The 8,600-nt window shown below is 50.7% G+C and overlaps 2 protein-coding genes across 2 annotated transcripts in view; both read right to left on the bottom strand.

Moving 5' to 3' along the window:
* The window catches only part of MAPKAPK5 (mitogen-activated protein kinase-activated protein kinase 5), a 21,449-nt gene extending 21,217 nt beyond the window's left edge, over window positions 1-232 (bottom strand). Inside the window, exon 1 of the mRNA XM_017734851.1 lies at window positions 114-232. The gene's annotated coding sequence lies outside the window, so the exon portion shown is untranslated. The remainder of the gene's footprint in view (window positions 1-113) is intronic.
* A 106-nt stretch (window positions 233-338) lies between these two features.
* ALDH2 (aldehyde dehydrogenase 2 family (mitochondrial)) lies at window positions 339-8,593 on the bottom strand. The gene is made up of 13 exons (XM_008634059.2): window positions 8,510-8,593; window positions 7,326-7,430; window positions 6,158-6,298; window positions 5,846-5,925; window positions 5,392-5,503; window positions 4,834-4,962; window positions 4,276-4,389; window positions 3,828-3,930; window positions 2,992-3,176; window positions 2,534-2,698; window positions 2,107-2,264; window positions 1,251-1,365; window positions 339-955 (listed from the first exon to the last, which is right to left on the bottom strand). Exons 3-13 carry the CDS (start codon window positions 6,230-6,232, stop codon window positions 923-925), a joined length of 1,269 nt encoding a protein of 422 aa, XP_008632281.1. The 5' UTR covers window positions 6,233-6,298; window positions 7,326-7,430; window positions 8,510-8,593; the 3' UTR covers window positions 339-922.
* Window positions 8,594-8,600: the final 7 nt, after the last annotated feature.

The following is an 8,600-nucleotide window of genomic DNA, read 5'->3' as shown; positions in this document are numbered from 1 at the left end:
GAGGGGCGGTGGTTGTGCTTGGGGCCGTGAGGGGGAGCGGCGAGAAGGCGCCTCAGTACCCGCTCTGTGCCCTCCTCCGGCCGGGCATGAACCGTCTTCCCCAACAATCACACCTTGGGCGTGTCTCCCAGGGCGCACCTCCCTCACTCAGGCTCAGACGCCCCTCACACCTCCAGCCGCGCTGGGGCCAGGTACCAGCTGTAGTTTTGCCTGTAAAATTAAGACAACACAACGACAGGGGGCAGGGCAGAAAGTCAGCGAAAATCCTTAAAAATTATAGGTGCAAGGATTTGCGTGCGCTTGGCACAATCCTCCAACAAAGGTAGGGTTGACTGCACTGAGACGAGAAATGTTTATTTGGAGTGGCTACAAGGAGCAGGACAGAACAAAAAAACCACTTTTTCCTCACAGATTTCACTCTGCTTCCTGGCCCAGGTACACACTGAACTCAGTTCACTTTGCTCACAGAAGAGAAACACAGTTTATAGGACAAGGGTTACAGACCTAGTTCTGGAAGCCAACACATAATTGTTATTTTTATGATATAAACCCTCCTAGACGAAACGAGCATGTAAATGATTTCTCAGGAAAAATAAGCTTGTTTATCAGAGAGAGATGGAAAGATGACATCCCTCTCCTACGAGTGATTGCACCCATATAATACATACCCAAAATGTACCCAAAGTAACCACCCATCTTGTTAATGCTCAACCAACTGTATTTGGCATTTTAAAAAGATAAAGCCAAGTAGTTTGCTTTTTTTTTTTCTTAACAAAAGCTCCTTTAAACACCTAAAAAATACCTCTTAATGCAGAGTTACGTATTTTTGCATACTAAATTTTGTGTGTTGAGAAGAGCTTTCCTTTGTGTGCCATGAAGCTGCATAATTATTTCCAAATTCGTGGAGAAGGCTGCTGTCCTTTTAGGAGTTTTTCTGTGGGATTTTGATTGTCACCTAGAGGGGGGAAAAAAAAGTAAAGAAAAGTCACAAAGTTACTTGGGATTTTTCTGGAGAGTTCTCAGGAGTATTCACAGAAAGGGTGAGAGGCAGGAGAAAATCCAGTGTATCCCAGTCAGGGACAGGTTTGGAGACTGGGAAGGCTCAAGGAGAGGGGGAAGCTCACGGTTTGGGTCACAGTTTTGCCTCAGTTTGGTTTCAACTCTGAGCCTAGCCCACACCAGCAAAGGCACAAAGACAATCTGGAGCTACCCCAGAGGGTTGGGAAGGCCGTGGATCCAGGGATACTCACGTTTTTCACCTCCACATAGGCCTCCAGGCCGTACTCTCCCAGCTCCCGCCCGTTCCCTGAGGCTTTGTAGCCACCAAAGGGGGCCTGGGCACCAAACACATCATAGCAGTTTATCCTGGAATGGAAAGCAAGGATGAAACACCTGTAGCTCAGGGAAGAGCCCTCTGGCAGCACATGGGATATCTGAGCTGTTCACAGCAGAGGGAGGGTGGAATTTCTGGGCAGGATCCCCTTATCTGTCAGTTCCCTCAGCCAACAGAACCAATCAGCGCTGGAATTTATCAGGCAGGACACAGAACATCACGGAATCCACCCCCATCTCTCATTATTCCAGGGCCAAGTGTCCAGGTTGCCACTCTCAGCTGCAACTTCCAGGGATGGGGCAGCCACATCTCCTCTGGGCAACCTGTGCCAGGGCCTCACCACCCTCACAGGGAGGAATTTCTCCCCAATATCCCATCTAACGCTGCCCTCTGGCAGTGGGAAGCCATTCCCCCTTGGCCTGTCACTCCATCCCTTGTCCCAAGTCCCTCTCCAGCTCTCCTGGAGCCCCTTTAGGCACTGGAGGAGGCTTTAAGGTCTCCTTGGAGCCTTCTCCAGGCTGAACACTCCCAGATAACCACTCTCATAGGAGAGATGCTCCACCCTAAATAAATAAATAAATAAATAAATAAATATAAAAACCACCTAAGTTCCCATTATACCTGAAGGTCTGACATTACTCTGAGCAAAGTACACGTAAAATTAGACCCAAAGGACAGACAGGCTATCAAAGAGCAATCCCAATGAGCCACGGCAGCACCCAGGGAAGCTTCCAGCAGCTGTGGGGGGAGGCAGGGAGACAGTTCAGGCTCACCAGACTGTCCCAGCCCGCAGGCTCTGTGACACAAAGTTGGCTTTGTCCAGGTCCTTGGTGAACACTGCGGCTGCCAGGCCATACTTGGAGTCGTTGGCTCTCTCAATGACCTCCTCAATGGTTTTGAATTTCAGGATCTGCATGACTGGCCCAAATATCTGCAAAACCCAAGCAGAGCGTGGGAAAATCTGTGTAAATGGATCACAGGGAGGCCATGGGTGATGTGGGGCTGAAAGTCACACAGGACACGAAATTCAGCGTCACTGCCCCTGTTAACAAAGGGCCCGGGATGTAACCAGAAGGGAAGATCACGTAACACGGAGAAACCTCGGGTTCCACAGCTCATGAACAGCCAGTGCTTGTAAACCTGGGGGTTTTTACATCAAGAGGTGGGAAGGGGCTGGACAGGGGGTGCTGCAGGACTCACCTCCTCCCTGGCAATGGTCATGTTGTCCTGCACGTCCCCAAAGACTGTGGGCTGGATGAAGTAGCCCCTGTCTGCAGCGGCGTTGCCACCACACAGCAGCTTGGCTCCCTCCCGCTGCCCAGCGCTGATGTAGCCCAGGATCTTCTTGAACTGCTCCTCATCCACCTGAGAGCCAGGAGGGGGCACACGTCAGCTCCACTTGGAAAAAGATTCCTTATTTCAACAGGCTGCCAAGCCAGCTCCAAAGGGAAATGATCATTTTTAAATGCCAGCAGCAAGTTTTGGGATCATCCGAATGGTTAATTAACTCCTCCCTCCTGCACCAGTGAGGAGATAATGGGCACAGTTCAAATGAGGTTAATCAATAAACCAAAGGATATTTCCCTTCTAATCTACACAATGACCCAAGACTGGGATTATTTCATGAGATAACAGCTCAGGGTGTTTCCTGCTCTTACCTGAGGCCCCTGCTCAGTTTTGAAGTCAAAGGGGTTTCCAACTACCCTGGCCTTGGCCTTCTCCACGCTCCTCTCCACAAACTCATTGTAAATGTCCTCCTGCACGTATGTCCTGGACCCAGCACAGCAGCACTGTCCTTGGTTGAAGAACAGGGCAAAGTGGGCTTGATCCACAGCCCAGTCCACTAGGATGGGGGAGAGAAAACAAATAAGCAGATAAACCCAACCAGAGTCCAGGACTTCTTTAGGACAATTATCACAGAGACTGCTGGGGATACAAAGTCCCTTCAGCTAACAGCATTCGCCATGGGTTAGTAGGGCAGGAGTTACAGACTTAATTCTTATGAGGGTCTATTAAAGCAATCCAGACTAGAGAAAATTATCTGAGGCAGATTTCAGTTCTCATTGGAAATTATCGGGTATTAAGGACAAATTTTCTTCCTTACTTAACTGCCATATAAAAGGCCATGTGTTGGCTCATCAAGACCAAAAATGAGTTTATACTCAAGGGATGAGGGAAGCAGGACTTCGTAAGAGAAGAGTGGTGTGCTCCAAGAGAAATGAAAACAAAATTGGAGCAAGGACTGGAGGAAGATACTGAAACAATCATTGTTTGTTGGTAACTGAACTTCCCAGCACTGGGAAAAGATGTGGGAGTGGAGAAGCACTGATACACAAATGCAGCAGCTACAGCAGGAGGCACAGAGTGGTGGTGTCCGGGCTGGAGCCTCACACAACACGGGAGAGTTTTCCTTCCCTTTCCTTTCCCCTCCAGCTCTGCTTGGAAGTGGCCAAGGTAAAAGGCACAGATTAAACATTGCACAGCAGGTACTCACTGTCTGCATCAGACATGATTATATTTGGGCTCTTCCCTCCAAGCTCCAGGGTCACCCTCTTGAGGTTACTCTCTGCTGCAGCCTTTTGGATCAGGTGTCCAACCTGCAGGGAGAGCAGAGCAGGTGTTGCAATTAACTCCCACATCAGCAAGGCCTGGCAGGGCTCTGGGTTTACATCTCAGTCAGCACTTCAGTGTTAATCCCCTCATTGTCAGGGCTTTAAGTCCGCCTAGAGTTTCACCCCCAGTAAGAAGCAGCTCAAGGGAAACAATAGGAAATATTCTAAATATTCAAATCAGAACAAAAGAGTCTTACGTAATGCAAAAATACACATCAAACCCTGGAATCAGCCTTAAATGAGGTGTAGAAGGCAAAGCACCTCCAGTATTTTATCCAGCAATGAGATACTCCGTGGTCCCAGGGGCTGAAGGTTCAGGTGCTCCCTTACCTCTGTGGAGCCGGTGAAGGCCACCTTATCAATGTCCATGTGGGAGGAGATGGCAGCTCCTGCCGTGGGCCCATAGCCAGGGATGATGTTCACCACGCCCGGAGGGAATCCAGCCTGGCAATTCCCAGCAGGACACAGCAAGGTTATTCCTTTTACACTCCAAGGCTTCCCCTCCCCTCCTCTGTTTGTGCCCCTACCAGCAGCAGCCTTTACTCCTTTGATTTCCCAGGGCTTTATTTTAATGCTGTTTGCAATAACCGGGACATAACTCCTCTTCCCACCCCATATCCCGAGCACAATTTGAAGGTGTATTTACAGATATAGATATAAATACAGATGTATGTTCACTTTCTGATCACCCTGAAGTTCATTATCTAATCAAACCTCAAAGAGTCCTTCCCTAATCAAGAGTTACATGGTCTGCATATGCATTTATATGAACAAGGGGGTTTTTTGCTAAATCAGCTGCTGAGAGACCCAGGACAACCCGTCCTTCCTGCAGACAGCCCTTCCCTGCTCCTGTCTCCAGTGGTGATGGAATCCTGGCCTTGTCCTCACCTCTTTGATCAGATTGGCCACGTAGAGAGCGCTCAGGGGGGTTTGCTCTGCCACTTTCATCACAACCACATTCCCAGTGGCCAGGGCAGGCCCCAGTTTCCAGGCTTGCATCAACAGTGGGAAGTTCCACTGAAAAACAAGGAGGGATTTGCTGGCGTGAACGTGAAAGTTTCTGATTAATCAGTAATTAACCAGTGAGCTCCACTCAAATCAGCACTTAGGGAAGAGCCTTGGATCTTTCCTCATCACACAGAATTTTGGGGTTAATTCTAGGTAGTAGTTTAAACTTAATTGTGGTTCTGAGACAGGTAATTCCTATAAATGGGGTTAAAGCCCCCTTTTTTTTTTAATCAGCAGATACAAAGTAAACCTTGCTCAGAGCCCATGAAATGAACAGGCAGTTCTGTACTCCCGGAGTGAAGTAAGAGCCCTCCCAGCTGGTGCAAGCCCGACTTTGTTTACCCCTGGGAGGAAGCAGGGGTTAGCAACAGAGGGGAACTTACACTGTAACACTGAATTCTTGCAACACTGCAGGAACTGCTGTTACATTTTACTCACCGGGATGATCTGTCCACAAACTCCCACTGGCTCGTGTCTTGTGTAGCAGAAGAAGTCTCCATCTAATGGGATGGTTTTGCCATGGAATTTATCTGACCAGCCTGCAAAGTATCTGGAAACAGTAACAATTTGGTCATTGGAATTAAAATAACAAGTCTGCTGCCAACAGAAGATAAGAGAGACTTCCTCCAGCTATTTGCTTTCTTCTCTTTTTCAGTCACTTCAGAAAACACAACCCAATGCAGGTATTTCTGAAACAGGTGATTTTAAGAATGGACAGTAAATAGAAATATTTGTGTCTCTCATTGTCATTTCTGTGCTGTAACAGATCACCACCCTTTGTGTGACTTTGGGAACTCAGAGGAATTACAGCAAAAAGTAAACCCAAAGTGTCTGATATGAAACCAGATCAGTCAGATCCAGATCCCACAGCACCTGTGGCCTCCAAACCTACCTGAGACATTTGACCACCATGTCCAAATCCACCAGGTAGGAGATGGCGTAGGGTTTGCCGTTGTCCAGAGTTTCCAGTGCCTGCAAAAGACAGCAAGGTTTCCTGAAGAGCCGGGGGAAGTCACAAGCACAGCTTTGAGTCAGTTCTCAGTTTGCTGGATCTGTCCGGCATGTTGGCCTCCCAAAAGTTCTTCCCCCCACCTTTGTAAGTCTGTCCCACAGCCTGAGCTGTGGATGAAGCCCCCAGCCCACCCAATGGACAGAACCCCCCGTGATTTCCAGTCCCTGCACTGCGGCAGAGCACAGCACTCACAGCCAGGTAGGCACGGTCCCTCTCGATCAGGTCAGCCAGACGGTGCAGCAGCTTGCCCCGGTGAGATGCGTCCATCCTCCTCCAGGGAGAGCCCAGCTGGAATGCTGCCTTGGCTGCCTTGACGGCTTTGTCCACATCTGCCTGCGGGGGAGCCCAGGCAAAGGGTGAGAAAGGGTGAGAAAGGAGTAACCAGGCCCCACTCCCTCTCTTCAAACAACAAAAGCTCTCCCTGCTCCCCAGGAGAAAACAGCCTCCAGCCAAACAGCACAAGAGGCTGCTCCTGCCAGGCTTTTGGCAGCTGCCCCACTGCAAGGCACTCCTCGATCCCAGGGCAGGGGAGCACACGGGTACAGCCCCTGGGCCATTTTCCCCGTGAGCACCATCCTCAGCACAAACACTGCGCTGCACCAGACACAGCTTTCCCACCCAGGCTGCATCCGTGAGGAGCAAGGAGCAGGAGTGGCAGTGGACCAGATGGATGCAACAGCTGTGCAGCCACAACCTCTGCCTGTGCTCACCCTCTGTTATTTCAGCTACACGGAGTGCAAATATCATCAGGTTATTTCTGCCATGCCACCTGCTGGGTTAATATTTGCATCCTAGAACAAGGCATGGGAAAAGCTCTGGAAGTCTGCTTTTGGCACTTTTTCAGAATCCAATCTAAAAGGGTTTTTTCCTTGATCAGCTGTCTCTGATCCATGATTTTTGTCCTGTCGAGGCATTTGCTGGTTCCTACTTGGTTCTCCTGTCCTGGCTTGCTGCAATGGTCTTGCCGGGACAAGCCAGGCTGCCACAGAGAGGCAAACAACAAAGGGTTTTCCTCACTCACTCCTCCCTTGGGGAACACACACAAGTTTCCAGACTGCAGGATAAACCCAAAATTGCTGGGAAACACCACCTCAGCTCTGCCACCAGCTCCCAGCAGGGCCTTGCATAAGGCAGGGGATGATGACATGACTTTATTTCCCACCATTTCTTTTTTTAAAAAAGCAGTAGTCAAGGAAGAACAGGAGCAGCACTTGATGTGGTATTTGCATAGATGAGACACTGCTGCAAACACGGCTCTCCTGGAGCTGCCCAGGTGAGAGGTGGAGTGGTGTCTTCCTCTGCAACCCCTCTGGACCCGCTCCCATGGAAAACAAACCCATCTCATCCCAACAACATTTACCTTATCGCCCTCAGCCACCTGGCAGATGACTTCTCCTGTGGCTGGGTTGATGGAAGGGAAGGTTTTCTTGCTGACTGCATCGTGCCATTCGTTATTTATGAAAATCTGCAAGCAAAAAGCCAAGCAGGGCTGAGCCTTCGAGCCAGATCCCAGGGAGATCAGGGGGAGCTTTGGTTCTTTGATGGCATCTGAGGAGCCTGGTTAATTAAAAGGGCTTAACTTGACTTGTGTGGGCTCCAAACCTGCAGCGATATGAAGGAGATACTTTAGCCTAAAAACACATAACAGAGCCTCCAGTGAGTAAAGGAATTCACAGCTCAGCAAACAGCACGTGAATTGGAAGAGGTTCCCATCTTGGTAGGTCCTTGCAAAAGCTGGAAGCCTGGCTGGAGCTGTGCAGGGACACTGGGGAGCTCAGGAGACTGAGAAGTGAGAAAATGCTTTAGGCATGGACAAGTGAGTTGATTTTGCCCAGAGCACAAGAGCTTTTGCAGCATTTCTTACGGACTTATGAGCCTTAAGGGTCTTTCCCAACCTAAATAATTCTATTATTGACAGATTAACCGATTTTAGGCTCCCCATGCACCAGAACCAGGTGTTAACAGCAGCTTTTTACCAACTCCTTCTTTCTAAAGGTATTTTTTTTTTTTCCAGGTCGATGGCAAGGGAGTGGGAGTGCAAAGATCGTGGTGCTCGCCAAGAACTTGCTGAACGCTCAGACAACCGCCAACGGCCTGGGCATGGCCACCGGGGAAGGATTGGCCGGGTGCCTTGGAGTGCTGCCTTCCACCAGCACCTCGCACAGGTGATCCCACAGGATTTTCCTGGAGCAAGGGTCTAATCTCTGCAGATAACCAGCCAAGTACCTTCCCCTCCCTTCCCGTGCCCTTTCTCAGAGTTTTCTCCATAGGTCGTTCGCACCGATGCGGGGTTGCCGAGCCCACCGCGGGCACGGGGACAGAGCCCGGTGGCGGTGGGACTCAAGCCCTGTGCCCCGCATCTGCGGCTGCACCCAAGGCTGCTCTTTTCCAAGGCTTTGGGCCCGAATCCCCGGCTGCTCCGGCGCTCCGGGTTCAGCGTCACCCCGGGCTGGCCCAGCCCCGCGCCGGGCTCGATCGGCGGACACGGAAGCCCCAGACACCCCTGCCCAGCCCGGCTGGCCCGGGCTCCCAGCGCGGCCCTACCTTGTTATAGGCGATGTCGGGGCGCGGGTTGGGCGCCGGGATGGGGGAGGCAGCGGGGGGCGGGGCGGGGGGGCGGGCGCGGGGCGGGGGG

This window comes from Corvus brachyrhynchos, unplaced genomic scaffold (genome assembly GCF_000691975.1).
Source record: "Corvus brachyrhynchos isolate BGI_N302 unplaced genomic scaffold, ASM69197v1 scaffold114, whole genome shotgun sequence".
NCBI lineage: Eukaryota > Metazoa > Chordata > Aves > Passeriformes > Corvidae > Corvus > Corvus brachyrhynchos.
Note: the sequence above shows the minus strand (reverse complement) of the source record. Positions and strands in the feature narration are given on the sequence as shown.